We start from the raw sequence: 16,364 nt of genomic DNA, 5'->3' as shown, positions 1-16,364 counted from the left end.
TATTGTTGTGAAGCTAAAGGAAGAGCTCAATAAAAATTTGAGTTTCACAGATTTAGGTGTGACCTGTTAAAAATCAGTCGAGTGTTTTTTCCCCCCCCAGAAAAATTTAACAGGTTTATTTATGTTATAAAGTTGAACTGCTGAAACTTGTTCACTGAAACATTTTGACTTGCATTAATGCTTTATATGTCCCTGCATTTATATTAAAAAAATTCACATACAAATGAAAATGGAAAAACTGCCAACACCTGATTTCTGTCCCCTATTTTCAACTTGCAACCATATACTTAGGTACCTTTTGACGCCATGGAAAAAAAATATCTAACGTTCAGAACTACCAATAACAGGAAAAAGAGAAAATTTTTTTAAAAGAATGAAATATTTCCCATCATAGTGGATTCTTAAGCACGTTCTCCACGTATGCAGCTTGCTAGCTGGATGTCTTTTGGCATAATTGCTACACGTTTGGCATGGATAGCACACAGGTTGGTGTCTTCAAAAAGGCCAACCAGATAGGCCTCACTTGCCTCCTGCAAAGCACCAATAGTTGCACTCTGGAAGCGCAGATCTGTTTTGAAGTCCTGAGCGATTTCTCGCACCAGACGCCGGAAGGGGAGTTTGCGAATCAGAAGTTCAGTGGACTTCTGATAACGCCTAATTTCAGGAAGTGCCACAGTACCAGGCCTGTAACGATGAGGTTTCTTCACCCCTCCAGTAGAGGGCGCACTCTTGCGAGCGGCTTTGGTAGCCAGTTGCTTCCGAGGTGCTTCACCACTGGTGGATTTGCAGGCAGTCTGCTTTGTACCAGCCATGGTATAGAGACCTCTTTACTTACCCCCCTTCTCCCTCGGATGGAATTCGGGGAGCTGGAGGTGGCGCAGGCCTTAGAGAGCGACAGTGGCTGTGAACACCAGTCGAGTAAAGAGCACTGTAGGAGAAGGAGTATGCCAGTCAGTGGTAAAGGGAGACTATGTCTCAGTAGGAAGCGGACACTGAGGTCCAAGTTCCTCTCCATCCCCTCACCTTCATCAGGGAGTGACAAGGGACCTCCCTACACACTCTAATGAGTCCACTGGATTAGAAATAATTTTGATTTCATTTTGTGTGTAAAATCCAGTATCTAACATTTGGGGCTGGCAAACTTTTTAAGAAGATAGTAAAGACTTTAGGTGTTGCAGACTACATAAGATCTCTGTTGCATATTCTACCGTATGTTTTGTTTTTTATAATCCTTTAAAAATGTAAAAACCCTTCTTAGCTTGCAAGCTGTACAGAAAGAAGCCAAGTGCTACAGTCTGCTGAATCCTGATGGGTCATCAATAACACGAACAAAGCAACTCCAACAACTCTGCTGCTTCTCAGAGCTAACTAATTAGTACTGGGTCAAGGGCTGTCAGGCAAAGTAGTCATTCTGGTTATTTTAATTAAATTTTGAGGTCCAAGAGAGATTTAATTTTGTAAGTTGAGCCCCAAATTTGATTTTTGAAATCAGTTAAACCTATTCTTAGGGTGAGGATTTGCTCCCTTGGATGTTTGGTATTTTGTGTTGCTTTTGAAGTCTTTCTTAATCTTACTAACTTAGCAGGGGACTCAGAGAGCTTCCTGTTACAGATCCACTGACCTCTCTGTTGCCCACTTTCTCTTTGGTGGACTTTATACTTAATTAACTGGTGTCTTCTGTCTCTCTCATAGGTATGAACCTCAGACTGACATCCCTTCTGATGTTGAGACGGAACAAGACCGAGTTTTCTTCATTAAGGCAGTTGCCCAATTCATGGTTAGTTCATGCTTATTTGATGGAATTATGAAATTAAATACATTAGAAAGAGATGAGTCCTAGTTAGGGCTTTCTTCAAGTTTCTAAACCAATTCTATTAGCATTTTGCCAGCAAAGTCTTTAGTTGTTGTTGTTTTTAATGTTTTTATTGATTTCAGAAAGAGAGAGGAAGAGGGAGAGAGAGAGAGAGAAACATCAGTGATGAGAGGGGATCATTGATTGGCTGCCTCCTGTATGCCCCGTACTGGGGATCGAGCCTGAAACCCTGGCATGTGCTCTGACCGGGAATCAAACTGAGATCTCCTAGATCATAGGTCAGTGCTCAACCACTGAGCTACATTAGCTGGGCAAGTCTTTAGTTTTTAATTCATTATTTGTTAAGTTTTTAAAAAAATTTTTGAATAGGTTATATATTTCATGGTTCAGAAAAAAAAATTTTTTAGATCATGTCTGCCATCAGCACAGTTCCATTCCCAGTAATCACTATTAATATTTTCCAGAGTTTATGCATATATAAGCAAATAGAATATAAATTATTTTCCTTCTTTTTGCACAAATGGTGGCATACTGTTTAGAATCTTGCTTTTTTCATTTAATGGTACATTTTGGAGAACTTTCCAAATACCTGTAGAACTTTCTATTCTCTCTTAACACCTGAGTAGTATTGCTTGCCTGGATAAATCACAATTTATATAATTTATATTATAGGTATTTAGGTGTTTGTAACCTTTGCTCTTTGAAGCAATATTGTAACAAATAACCTATACATATCTCATTTTGTTTGTGAGTATATCCATCTCTAGGATAAATTCTCAGGATTGGAATTGCTAGGTTAAAAGTTATGTGTATTTGTAATTTTGTTGTCTTTTACCAAATTGCTCTCCATCAAGATTCTATCAGTTAAAAAATATATTGTATCAGTTTATACACCCACTTAAAATGTATGAGTCACTTGAAAGTTTGACTCGATACAATCAGGTTATATCCCAATTGTTGGCAGAGACATTTTCAAATTATCTACATAAGATTTGGCTTAGATTTTACATGGAAAGGGCCTTAAACTGTTTGGTTGTTTGTTTGTTGTTTGTTTTGGTCTGAAAATAGGCCACCAAGGCACATATAAAACTCAACACTAAGAAGCTTTATCAAGCAGATGGATATGCAGTGAAGGAACTATTGAAGATCACCTCTGTCCTTTATAATGCTATGAAGACCAAAGGGATGGAGGGCTCTCAAACAGGAGAGGACGATATCAGCAAATTCAAGTTTGATCTTGGCTCAAAGGTAAGGACAGTGAAAGGCTTGTAGTGAGGGATGGAATGTGTATTTCTCACTCTGAAATGGAACATGTCATATACTCACAGAACTACTTTCCTTACTCCTTGACTGAGTGTGATTTGTCAGTTTTGTACTCATCAGCATTTGAATAAAAGCAGAAGTCACTATAAATTAATTCAACTATTTACTGAAAGCCTGCTGCTAGTAAGGTAGGAGACCCTAGAGCTAGCAGAAACAATCCTAGAGCACTAAGGAAATAGGAAGGAAGTCGTCAGCTGTGAATGAATATTGAGAGTTGTTGCTGATGGTTTGATAATAAAAAAGACACTGGGCACTTGTTATGGAGAGGGAGCAAGGGAGTGTGAACAGAGCAGGGAGATGTTTGTTTGGGGTCTTTGAAAATTTATTTATTTTTATTATTTATTTATTTATTTATTTTTTAAAAATATATCTTTATTAATTTCAGAGAGGAAAGGCGAGGGAGAGAGAGACATAGAAACATCAATGGTGAGAGAGTCATTGATCGAGCTGGCAACCCTGGCATGTGCCCTGACCGGGAATCAAACCCTGATTGCCTGGATCCTAGGTCGATGCTTAACCGCTGAGCCACACCCGGCCAGGCTGGGGTCTTTGAAAATTTAGCATATTTAAGGAAAGGGTGACATGCAAATCCTAAGAAAGAAGTGCACTGGGCTAGATGCTTAATCATCATCACCTTCGTAGCAATGGCTGCTACCCTTGTGGGAGCTGAGTACTGTTGCATGTTAACTTATTTGAGCCTCATGCAGCCCTGTGAAGTGCAGTCTAAACGCAAAGAATTAAGGGATAGAGGGATTAAATAGAGGGCATCAAGATGCTGCACTAGGAAATCTGTGTCCCAGATTGCCCCTACTTTAGCAGCCACCACTGTAGGCGTCCTCTGTTGTGACCTAGCCCAAATAGGAAGCAAGTCAGGTTGCATTTGACTTTACATTTGGGTTTGTTTGTGTGTTGTTGTTTTTTTTTAATATATCTTTACTGACTTCAGAGAGAGAAAGGAAGAGGGAGAGAGAGAGAGAGAAATATCAATGATGAGAGAGCCATTGATTGGCTGCCTCCTGCACGCCCCCCACTGGGGATTGAGCCTGAAACCTGGGCGTGTGCCCTGACCAGGAATTGAACCCTGGATCCTAGGTTGGTGCTCAGCCACAGAGCCATGCCCGGCTGGGCAGACATTTGGGTTTTTAAAGAGACCCTAAGTTGGTCTAATTTGTACTTAGATCAGTGTTTCCTAAACTGGCATCTTACAAGCTCTCTTCCACAGGATGTAAGTATATATCTTGTGGAAAATGCATTCTATAGTCAAGTATCCTGACTGGAGGTAGGGATTGGTATTAACAGACTGGTTATTTCTGAATGCCTATTAAAAACCTGTCACTGAGGTTCCTGTTTTTGATATTTTCCTTCCAGATTGCAGATTTGAAAGCAGCCAGGCAGCTTGCTTCTGAAATCACCTCCAAAGGAGCATCTCTGTATGACTTGCTCGGCAAGGAGGTAGAGTTGAGGGTAAGCAGTGCTCAGATAACTTAATTACTTTCTCAGCTAAGCAGATTTTCAAGGTTTTCTTTTCCAATTCTTTTTCCCCCTGTTCTTCTGACTTTTTAAAACTGTACCTGATTAAATGATATAATGTGTGAGAAAGTAATGTATAGTGTTCACTGCTATTCCTACTTCTGGTGGGCACTGATCTGTTTTTAATACCTTTGATTTGTAGTTGAGGAAATGGCAAATATGTGGCATGTTGCTGAAACTTTCTCCTGTGTCCATGTCAGACTTCATTGTTCATGATGCTTTACTTGGTGAACTCAGCCTTAGCATTCTTCTCAACAAAATCTTCTTCTGAGCCATGATGGTTCCCAAACCTTGCTGCCCAATGCAATCACCTGGGTGTTTTAAAAAACTAATACCTGGCTTTCCATTTTGATGTCATTGGTATGAAATGTGACTTGGGCATTGGAGATTTTAAAGTCTTCTGTGTGATTCTAGCACACAGCGAAGTTTGGGAACCAATAATCTAGGCAGTCACTACCAGTCAGTTGAAGTTAATGTTAACAGTTTAGATTTGTTTGCAATCCTGTTCTAGCTAATGTCATTCAAGGAGTATGCTCCATCCATTATGTTTAAGGAGCTGTTTAAGAGTATGGTTCTGGAGGACTCCTATAGAGCTCTTACAGAGCTTTTAAATCACCTAATATCCAGATTGTCCCCGAAACAATGAATCAGAATGTCGGGGAGTGAGAGCCAGGCATCAAGTTTTTAAAGATTTCCAGGTGATTCCAGTGTGCAGAAGAATTTGGGACCTACTGGTTTAAGAAGAAATGGAATATTATTTAATTCTTACCTGTAAAGATTTATGGCACTTGAAGCATACATGCTTTCATCTAATGTTTTTACATTAAATACATTTAATTCATTCCGTTCCCATCAGGTATATCAGCCTTGACCACTCTGTCACTTCCTTGTCTGTGCTCTGGCATTGCTGCTACAGTGTAATGGTATTTTTCCCTCTTGCTTTTTATTTCTTCCCTAGAAGACTGGAAGTGGGAGACTTGGGTGCCAGGTCACCATCCCTGCTCTTGATATAGTGGTTGCCACCTGCTGAAATGTGGTTGGCAGAACAAAACTGCCACTAATGTCTAATAGCTAATTTAGATAACTAATGAAGCAACTTCAGGCTTTCACTGTTTTCTATTTATAGTGCAGTAGTGCACATGTCTGTACATGTTCCTAATAGACCTAGAGATAAGAGTTGATCACTTGCTATTTGTCAGTGGAGCAGTGGCTTCATTGTGAGATTTTACCAGGATCCCACTGGGGACCCTTTTATCACCATCCTGTAATGAATTGATGAAACATTGGTGGCTGAACTGTTGCCATGGAAGCCATGAGACCCTTCTCAAGTTCTGTTTACAGTCATGGTCTAAGGAAGATCCCCTAGCCAGTATTTGTTTTCATACACTCAATCAACATTCATTGAGGAACACCACCAACCACAGGCAAGGCACTGAGTCTTGAGTAAGTCTTAATTCCTTCTCTTGATAGTTTTTTACCAGTGGGGAGATGAAGTGTACTATGGAGTAAAAGAAGCACAAGACAGTTTGATAAAGTGATTCAAGAATCTCATAATTGCATCCATGTTAAAATCTCATGTCTCAGAAGTTCCCAGTACTGATATAATAGGCACAAATGCCTCTCTTGATTGGCCCATGATTAATGCTAGGGGCAGGGCCAAGGCCACACCTCTCCTTGGTTGCAGTTGTCAGTGATAGACAACTTAGAGGGACTTAATCATAAGAAAGATTGTAGAGACTGGCAGGGGAGTCAGACAGCAAGTTAAGCTGCACTTGGTTTGGGAGTCTCCTGAATAGAATGCAGGTAAAGAAGCGGATTTAGGAGAAAAGATGAGAGATGGTAACTTGCCCATGATGCTATGGGTACCTGGGACCTGTAGCTGAAAAGGAGGCCTTGAGCACTGGAAAGAGGCCAGGTTGGCAGTAGAATTACAGAGGCCATTTGGAGAAGGTGATGGTGGAAGTGTTTTTGCATCAGAGATCCACGTTTTAATGAAACTTTTAGGAACCATTCCGTAAGCCATATCTAGATCTGGAATTCTTTTTGAGAATTCCTCTTCTGAATATATATGTAATTTTATTTTATTGTTTTCCATAGGAACTGAGAACAGAAGCAATTGCCAGACCTCTGGAAATAAACGAGACTGAAAAAGTGATGAGAATTGCAATTAAAGATATTTTGGTAAGATTACTTTGCTTTTATTTACTGTTTTTGTGCCTGGGCCTCAAAAATATTGATTTCTTGCCTCCATAAGACAGAACAAGCTAGGCCTAGTAACAAAGAAGGATATGGTAGTAGGGAAATGAAAAATGTAGAGAACATTCCAGAATACTTAGATAACTTACTACTGTTTTTCCCCGTAGTATAAGTATGAATAGCTCTTGTTATTAAAAATTTGTCAATTTTAATAGTTCAATAATTCTATTAAAATTTTCAATTATTTTAGTAAATAATGCTCTGTTTTATGGACTCTTCACACTTTATTTAACCAATTCCTCATTGCTGGGCATGTAATAAATAGCATGATCTCCGATCAATTATTTGCTCATTCATTTGGAAGGCAGATAGTGAGGGACATTCTAGACTCAGACTATTTGGGTTTGAATCCTACCATGTGATCTTAGACAAGTTACTTAACCTCTCTGTGCCTCACTTTCCTCATCTGTAAAATGGGGAGAATGGCAGTGCCTGCCACGTAGGGTCCTTTGAGCATTCATTGTAACAGTTCGTGGTATACATAGTCTCTGGCATATAGTAGGTGTTCAGTCATTATTAGGATTCATTTTATTCAGTAGACATAGGCCTTATGTAAATTAGGATTAGGCACAAAACAATTTGCTGAGAGTTGTACAACATTCCCAGATTGATAGGTTTTTATAAGACCCTGTTATAAAAAGGTAATACTCACTGGGAGACCCAGCACGGGCAGCCAGAGCCTCAGCAGGGTAAGAAAGGCAGGGAAGCTGAAATGGGAGATTGGTTACATACAGGTATATTGATTCAAATAAGTAAATACCAGGTGGGGCAAAATTAGCCTTACAGTTGTGAGTACATGGAACAGTTTATTCTTGTATTATTATTTATTATTGTATTATTTTCCATACAAATAACTGTAAACCCACTTTTGCCCCACACTATATATTAAAGATAATGGAAGCCAAGTTTCTCATTGTTAGAGAAGGGGGTTACAAATACCATGAAAAGGGAAAAAGTTAGAATGAACCCTGAAATTGGAGGTGTTGGTTAAGCGCTTGGTTGTTGTTGTTTTTTTTAAAAATATATCTTTATTGATTTCAGAGAGAGGAAAGGAGAGGGAGAGAGAGAGATAGAAACATCAATGATGAGAGACTCATTGATCGGCTGCCTCCTGCACACCCCCGACTGGGGATCGAGCCCACAAGCCGGGCATGTGCCCTGACCGGGAATCGAACCCCGATCGCCTGGATCCTAGGTCGATGCTCAACTGCTGAGCCACGCGCGGCCAGGCAAGTGCATGGTTTTTAATATATGTAGAGATAGATATAGGAATACATTTTGATATACATGTTCAGTATCTATATATATACATATGGCACATCCATATACACATTCATACATTTCTTAGCTCTGAACACACTTAGCACCCAGATCTTGGCTTCTAAATGCCATTCTCCACTAAAATGAGCCAGAGCTCTTGGGGAGAAATGAGTGATTCCAAGCTGGGTCAGGAAAGTGTAAGATCTTGTTGTGCCAGGAAGCAAGGAAGTGCTCCAAGAATGAAAGGGATCTGTCAAAAGGACCAGAAGCCGGCTTGAGGGGGCTTCCCCCGGCCAGACCAGGGGCAGTTTAAGCACCAAAATAAAGAAATAATAATAATGGATTATAGACCATTGAGTGAAATGGGAGACCATGGGTTCTCATTGATATAAAAAAATAAGTGAATAAGCTGGGTTTTCACATAGTTTCAAAGTAGTTCTCCATAAAATACAATTAATTACAAAGGGGAAAACAGTTACTTCATATGAGAATCCTCACTGACGCTCCCTTAAATCAAATGATCAAAGTGCACATGACCAGTCATGGCACAATTCAAACTTATGCACACGTGGTATGGTGCAGTCATATCTGTACTATTCTTGCTGAAGACTCCTAACCTGGAGACAATCAGACAGGCAGATTGGGGGCATTCTATAAATTACCTGGCCTGTACTCTTCAACAGTGAAACGGTCACAAAACTCCAGGAAAGGCTCAGAAGCCATTCTAGACTGAAGGAGGCTAAAGGGACATGACAACTGAATGCCAAGGGTGACCTCCGTCTGCTGTTAAGGACTTCATGGGGACAAATGGGGAAACTTAGGTGGGTGTGAGGGTTAGATGGCAATAGTGCACGAGTGTTCATTTTCTGTTCTGATGATTGTATTGTGGTTATATAGGAGAAAGTCCTTATTTATAGGAAATACACACTAAAGTATCTAAAAGTGATGGGGTATCAGGTCAGCAATTCACTCACCTAGGCCAAGAAAAAAATGCTTTGTATTATACTCCAGCTGTTTGTAAGTTTATGATCATTTTTAAATTTTAAAAACATTAACAGTATTCTTGTGCTTGTCATTGTTCTGGCTGGATCAACTTAACATGGCATGAATGTGCCTTTAGCACTAAGTATATATCAAAAATAGTGGACTTGGTGAACACCTTGTCAGATATTATTTCAAAAGACAACAAAAGCAAAAATAAACAAATGGGACTACATCAGACTAAAAAACTTTTCCAGGCCCTGGCTGGGTAACTCAGTTGGTTAGAGCATTGGCCCAATGCGCCAAGGTTGTGAGTTTGATCCCCCGTCAGGACACATACAAGAATCAACCAATGAATGCATGAATAAGTGGAACAACAAATCAGTGTTTCTCTCTCTCTCACTCTCGCTTACCCTCCTTCTCTCCTTCTCTCTAAAAAAACAACCCCAAAATAGAAAAAAAAAACCAAAACCCCAAATTAAAAAAAAAAAAGCTTTTTTGCACCACAAAGGAAACCATCAACAAAACAATAAGGCAACCAACTGAATGAAAGAAGTTATTTGAAATGATATATCCCGTATGGGATTAATACCCAAAATATATAAAGAACTCATAAAACTCAACATCAAAATAACAAATAGTCCAATTTAAAAATGGGAAGCCCTAGCTGGTTTTACTCAGTGGTTAGAATGTCAGCCCATGGACAGAAGGGTCCCGGGTTAAATTCCGGCCAAGGGGCATGTACCTTGGTTGCAGGCTCGATCCCCAGCCTGGTTGGGTGCTTTTGGGAGGCAGCCAATTGATGTCTCTCTCACCTCTCCCTCTCTCTCTCTTCCTTTCCCTCCTTTCTTCTCTCTTCCTCCCTCTCTCTCCCTTTCACTCTCTCTATAAAGCAATAGAAAAAATATCCTCGGGAGAGGATAAAAAATAAATAAAAATGGGAAGAGGTCCTGAATAGACGTTTCTCCAAAGAGGACATATGGATGGCTGAATAGACACATGAAAAAATGCTCCACATCACTAATCATAAGGGAGTTGCAAATCAAAACCACAGTGAGAAATCACCTCACACCTGTCAGAATGGCTCTTATCAATAAGTCAACAAACAACAAGTGTTGGTGAGGATGTGGAGAAAAGGGAACCCTTGTGCACTGTTGGTAGGATTGTAAATTGGTGCAGCCACTGGAGAAATTATGGTGATTCTTGAAAAAATTAAAAATAGAACTACCATGTGACCCAACAATTCCACTTCTGAGTATTTAGCCAAAGAAATTGAAAACATTCAGAAAGATGTAGCACCCCATGTTCATTGTAGAATTATCTTCAGTAGCCAAGATATGGAAGCAATGTAGGTGTTCATCAATAGATGAATAGATAAAAAAGATGTGGTACATATATATACACAATGGAATATGACTCAGCCATAAGAAGAATGAAATGTTGCCATTTCCAACATTGATTGACCAAGAGGGTAATATGTCAGAGAAAGACAAATAGCATGTAATATGTGGAATCTAAAAAACAAAATAAACAGAAACAAACTCATAGATACAGAGAACAAAGTGATGGTTGCCAGATGGGAGTGGGGCTGGAAGGCTGGGCAAAAAAGGTGAAGGGGATTAAGAAATACAAATTGCCAATTACAAAAAGAGTCATGGGGATGTAAAATACACCATAGGGAATATAGTTAATAATATTGTAACTACTAAGAAAGGTGCTATGTGGGTACTAGACTTATTGTGGTGAACACTTCATAAGGTATATAAATGTCTAATCACTATGTTGTACACCTGAAACTATTATATGTCAGTTATAATTGAAAAATAAAATTTTAAAGTATATGTTTTTAAAAGATATCTTTTCATTGTTGGAAAATATCCTTGATGTTTGATAATTCTAAAAACAAAAACATAAAAAAAGGGTTATGAAATACAGGCCATTTGTTTCAGAAAACTAGGGAAATTGTGTTTATCACATTGATCTTTCTTATTTGAGGAACAGATACTTTTTAAAAAATTTTTTTATTTTTGAGGTCAGGTAAATTCACTAGATTTTAATTTGACTTTGATTCAGGGAAATAGTTGCCATCAACTTGGGTTGTTTGTTTGTTCAGAGAGGAGACCCACCTTGTCTTCCTATGAGAATGAACTCACATCTCTGCTGGTATTTTTTTAATAAATAATTTTTTAATTACAGTTGATGTACAGTATTATATTAGTTTCAGGTGTGCAACCCAGTGATTAGACATTTATATAATGTACAAAGTGATCACTTAGATAAATCTAGTACCCATCTGACACCATAATTGTTATTACAATATTATTGACTATATTCCCTATGCTGTACTTTACATCCCCATGACCATTCTATAACTACCAATTTATACTTTTTAATCCCTTTACCCATCCCTCCAACCCACCTCCCATCTGGCAACCATCAAAATACTCTCTGCATCTATGAGTCTGTCTTCTGCTTATTAATTTTTGTTTTTTAGTTTTCACATATAAGTGAAATAATATGGCATTTGCCTTTTTGTCTCATTTCACTCAGCACAATACTCTCTAGGTTCATCCATGTTGTTGCAGATGTTAAGATTTCATTCTTTCTATGGCTGAGTCATATCCCGTTGTATATATGCACCGCTTCTTCTTTACCCATTCATTTATTGATGTACACTTAGGTTGTTTCCATATCTTGGATATTGTAAATAATGCTGCAATGAATGTTGTATGGATGTTATGTCTTTTTAATTTAGTGTTTTGGATTTCTTTGGATAAATACCCAGAAGTGGAATTGCTAGGTCCTTTTTTGTCTCTTAGTATAACCTTTGTTTTAAAGTTCTATTTTGTCTGGTAAAAGTATTACTACCCAACTTTTTTGTTTGTTTCCATTTTTATGAAATAATCTTTTTCTATCCCTATATTTTCAGTCTGTGTATCTTTTGATCTGCATTGAGTTTCTTGTAGACAGAATATGTAAGGGTCATGTTTTCTTATCCATTTAGTCACTCCATGACTTTTGATTGAAGCATTTAGCCATTTGCATTTAAAGTGATTGTTGATAGATACATATTTATTACCATTTTATTATTAATATTTCAAAATTTTTTTTTCTTCTTCTTTGTACAGAAAACCCTTTAACATTTCTTGTAATACTGGCTTGGTGATGATGAACTCCTTTAGCTTTTTCTTTTTTAATTTAATTTTTTAAATTAATTCATTAATTTAAAGTATATCACCCAAGTATATTTTTTCCATTACTTTTGAGAGAGTGGAAGGGAGGGAGAAAGAAGTAGGGGGGAGAGAGAGATAGATAGATGATAGAGAAACACACTGATTGGTTGCCTCCTGCACACGTCCTGACCAGGGTCGGGGATTGATCCTGCAACCCAGGTATGTGACCTGACTGAGAATCAAACCCGCAAACTTCTAGTGTATGGGACAATGCTCCAACCAGCTGAGCCACCCAGCCAGGGCTCCTTTATCTTTTCTTGTCTGGAAAGCTCTTTATCTGTTCTTTGATTTGCTGGGTAGAGTAATCTTGATTGTAGGTCCTTGCTTTTCATCACTTTGAATACATATTTCTTGCCAATCCCTTCTGGCCTACAAAGTTTCTGTTGAGAAATCAGCTGACAGTCTTATGGGAGCTCCCTTGTAAGTAACTAACTGCTTTTCTAACGCTGCTTTTAAGAGCCTCTCTTTTTCTTTTACCTTTGGCATTTTACTTATTATGTGTCTTGGTGTGGGCCTCTTTGTTTGGCATTCTTGTTTGGAACTCTCTACACCTCCTGGACTTGTATGTCTATTTTCTTCACCAGGTTAGGGAAGTTTTCTGCCATTTTTTCACATAGGTTTTCAATTTCTTGCTCTCTTTTCCTTCTGGTATTGCCATGATGCGAATGTTGGTATGCTTGAAGTTTTCCTACAGGCTCCTTATACTATCCTCATTTTTTTGGGATTCATTTTTATTTTTGCTGTTCTGATTTGGGTGTTTTCTGCTTTCTTATCTTCCAAATTGTTGATTTGATCCTCTGCTTCATCTACTCCACTGTCAATTCCCTATAATGTATTCTTTATTTCAGTTAATGTATTTTTTTTTAAATATATCTTTATTGATTTCAGAGAGACAAAAGGAGAGGGAGAGAGAGACAGAAACATCAATGATGAGAGAGTCATTGATTGGCTGCCTCCTGCACGCCCCCACTGGGGATCGAGCCCGCAACCGGGGCATGTGCCCCACCTGGAAATCGAACCCTGACCACCTGGATCCTAGGTCAATGTTCAACCGCTGAGCCACCCCCGGCCAGGCCAGTTAATGTATTTTTCATTTCTGACTGGTTCTTTCATGTTTTCTAGCTGTTTTTGTTTCCTATTTCTCTGTTGAAGTTCTTCGTAAGTTTATCTACTCTTCCCCTACGTTGATTGAGCATCCTTATTAACAGTGTTTTGAACTCTGCATCTGGTAGATTGTTTCCATTTTGGTTAGTTACTTTTCTGGAGTTTTGTTCTATTTTTTTGTTTTTTGTTTTTCATTTGGGACATGTTTCTTTGTCTCCTCGTTTTGGCTTTCTCCCAGTGTTTGTTTCTATGTATTTGGTAGAGCTGTTACTTCTCCCAGTCTTGGTAGAGTGAGTGGCTTTGTGTAGTAGGTGTCCTGTAGGGTCCACTGGTGCAGCCTCCCCAGTCACCCAACCTGGGTGCTTCAGATGTGCCCCCCATGTGGGCTCTGTGCACCCTTCTGTTGTAGTTGAGCCTTGATTGCTGTTGTTATATCAGTGGAAGGGATTTATCCCCAGACTGATTGGCAAGTACTGGCTTCAGCCACCATGGAGGATCTGCTGTTCAGGGACTGACCCTATGGAGCAGGGCTAATTTCAGCGGGGTTCTAGTGCCTGTTGAGTTCACCCCTTGGGTGTATTGCTTTTGGAGGTAGTTGGGTATTGCATCAGCGTGGTCTGAAACTGTCCAGCAGGTGTGGTAGCTCTGAGGTCTCCTGAGAGGTGCAGACCAAAGTCAGCCAATGCCTGTGCTCTTCCTGCAGCCACCTCGCATGAGCTACAGAGTGATCTGCAGATGGCTGGTACTTGTGCTGGCCTTGGAGGTGCCTGGGAGAGGCCAAGCTGTGAACCAAGGCTGGCTGCCTCTAATGCCAAGCCACTTAGCAAGAGGTACGGGACGCACCAAGGCCTGATGCGTCTTGTTTGAGAGATTTTAGGAAAGTCCACAGCTTGCAATAAGACAAGATATTTGTATGGAAAAGCCACTGGAAACGGCTTGGCTGGGCTCATAAGTCGGGTGGGGTGGAGTCTCAGGGAATCACCAGGGCAGGGTGAACAGGGTTAGCCAGATTGATGGAGACTCTGATATGGTTTGTGCCTGCCAGCTTTGTTGGGGACAGGCTCAGCAAAGGAACATGGCCTTTGTCGGCACTTCTACCTGGGAGATGGCTGCCCCTCCAGCCCTTGCCCTGATGCCAGATAATTCAGTTCCTTCTCATATGTCCCTGGATTTTTTGAACTGTTGCCTCAGCATTAGAGCTCAGAGTAAGTGAGTCCAAGTAAGAGGAACGCCTGGGACTCCGACACCCTCTGTTTCACTCAGCCTCAATCCCGGCTGGTTTTTACAGCCAGAAGTTATGAGGACTTCTCTTGCTGGCACTGGAACCCTGGGCTAGGGAGCCTGCTATGGAGCTGGGACCCCTTGCTCTTCAAGGACAACTGAGATACCCCTCCCAATTTTTTGTTGTTGTTAATCCTCACCTGAGGATATTTTTTCCATTGATTTTTAGAGAATGGAAGGGAGGGAGTGGGGGGGGGGGGGAGAGAGAGAGAGAGAGAGAAACATCAATGTGAGACAATCATATTGATGGTTTCCTTCCATAGGCGCCCTGACTGGGGCTGGGTATAGAACCTGCAACCCGAGTACATGTGCTTGACCAGGAATCAAACCCACGACCCTTTCGTGCATGGGCCAATGCTCTAACCACTGAGCACACTGGTCAGGGCACCCCTCCCAGTTTTTACCTGCCACGTGTGGTTGTGGGACCAGCCCATTCCACCTCTCTGCTCCTCCTCCTAGTCTTGATGTGGCTTCTTTATATCCTTAGTTATCAAGAGTTTTGTTCAGCTAGATTTCAGGCATTTCTGAATAATGGTGGTTCTGTAGTTTAGTTGTAATTTTGATGTGGTTGTGGAAGGATTCGAGTGCCATATTTACCTATGCTGCCATCTTGACCACCAGCTTTCTGCTGGTGTTTTTAAAACACTTCCAGCAAATGGATAATTAGTGATATTATTTTCATGAAAGCATCTTGGAAATGGTTAGTTGTCTTAGACAAAAATAATTTACCCAAAATTCATTGTCAATAAAAGTAGCTTCCAAATACACAGTGTTTCTGAGAGTCGTGGAGAGTGCCTGGGCTCCTTAGGTGATTTCTTTGTGTACCCAGTAGCATTTCAAAGACCTGGTGGTAAACAGTCAATAAACCATTATGGTGCACTACACATGTGTGAAGTATCAGAGGGGAGAACCCCGTCTTGGCCATGAGGAACTTAAAGCAGAGTGAGAGCCCGAACTTGGGGAGGCAGTTCCACACGCAGCTGGTTGCATTCCAGACCTTGTTCCTAATATAGTGGATTGCTGTAATACACAGGCCCCAACCTGGCCAGCTTCCCACACAACATGAGTGTGAAGACACTGCGTTTATTGGGACTACCACTGCTTCAAATAGACTCGCTCTTGCAAGAGGACAGGGAAGCCTGTGGTTTTCCTTAGTGATCTATTATCCCCTTCACTTTCTTACCCAGCCCCCCTTGCCCAAGGGCCTCTGTCCCACTGCTGCCCAGGCCCTCTCCCAGAGACTGGTTTACACTGCATGAGGCAGCCACTTTCTGTCTGACTTCACAGAGTGTTTACTTAGTTTCTTGTAGTCTGTAGTCAAGGTTCAATGGCCAGGCAGAGAGAAAAGGAACCTTCTCTTTCAATCCTAGCAGGCAGTAGGTTAGGACTGGGACCAGCTAATGTTTCTTTTTGTCCCTTCCTAAGTAAAGCCATACTTATGTGTGCCTACAGGGATGGGAAAAAGTAGGTAAGAACTTTGTGCCAAAGTGTGCTTGAGTATAGCAATTAGACTACAAGATGTGTAAGTAAGGAAGGCTGGCAATTTGAGCACTTGTAAGATTGTACCTAAGTGCACTGTGCCA

The 16,364-nt window shown here is 40.3% G+C and overlaps 2 protein-coding genes across 6 annotated transcripts in view; one reads left to right on the top strand and one right to left on the bottom strand.

The window, feature by feature from the left end:
• Positions 1 to 16,364, top strand: part of IFT38 (intraflagellar transport 38) — a 49,211-nt gene that overhangs the window by 16,464 nt on the left and 16,383 nt on the right. For all 5 annotated transcript variants that reach the window (XM_087815688.1, XM_016211355.2, XM_016211357.2 and 2 more), the window contains 4 exons: positions 1,693 to 1,777; positions 2,882 to 3,061; positions 4,505 to 4,600; positions 6,764 to 6,847. In XM_087815688.1, the coding sequence (XP_087671814.1) occupies positions 1,693 to 1,777; positions 2,882 to 3,061; positions 4,505 to 4,600; positions 6,764 to 6,847 (445 nt within the window). The remainder of the gene's footprint in view (positions 1 to 1,692; positions 1,778 to 2,881; positions 3,062 to 4,504; positions 4,601 to 6,763; positions 6,848 to 16,364) is intronic.
• LOC107535790 (histone H3.3A-like) lies at positions 153 to 812 on the bottom strand. Its single transcript, XM_016211366.2, has one exon. It carries the CDS (start codon positions 810 to 812, stop codon positions 402 to 404), a length of 411 nt encoding a protein of 136 aa, XP_016066852.1. The 3' UTR covers positions 153 to 401.

The sequence above is a fragment of the Miniopterus natalensis genome, chromosome 3 (assembly GCF_054644295.1).
Source record: "Miniopterus natalensis isolate mMinNat1 chromosome 3, mMinNat1.hap1, whole genome shotgun sequence".
Lineage (NCBI taxonomy): Eukaryota > Metazoa > Chordata > Mammalia > Chiroptera > Miniopteridae > Miniopterus > Miniopterus natalensis.
Note: the sequence above shows the minus strand (reverse complement) of the source record. Positions and strands in the feature narration are given on the sequence as shown.

What these genes read in the sequence shown, in the direction of transcription:
- LOC107535790 (XM_016211366.2), bottom strand. Translation starts at nt 812, where the DNA reads ATGGCTGGTACAAAGCAGACTGCCTGCAAATCCACCAGTGGTGAAGCA.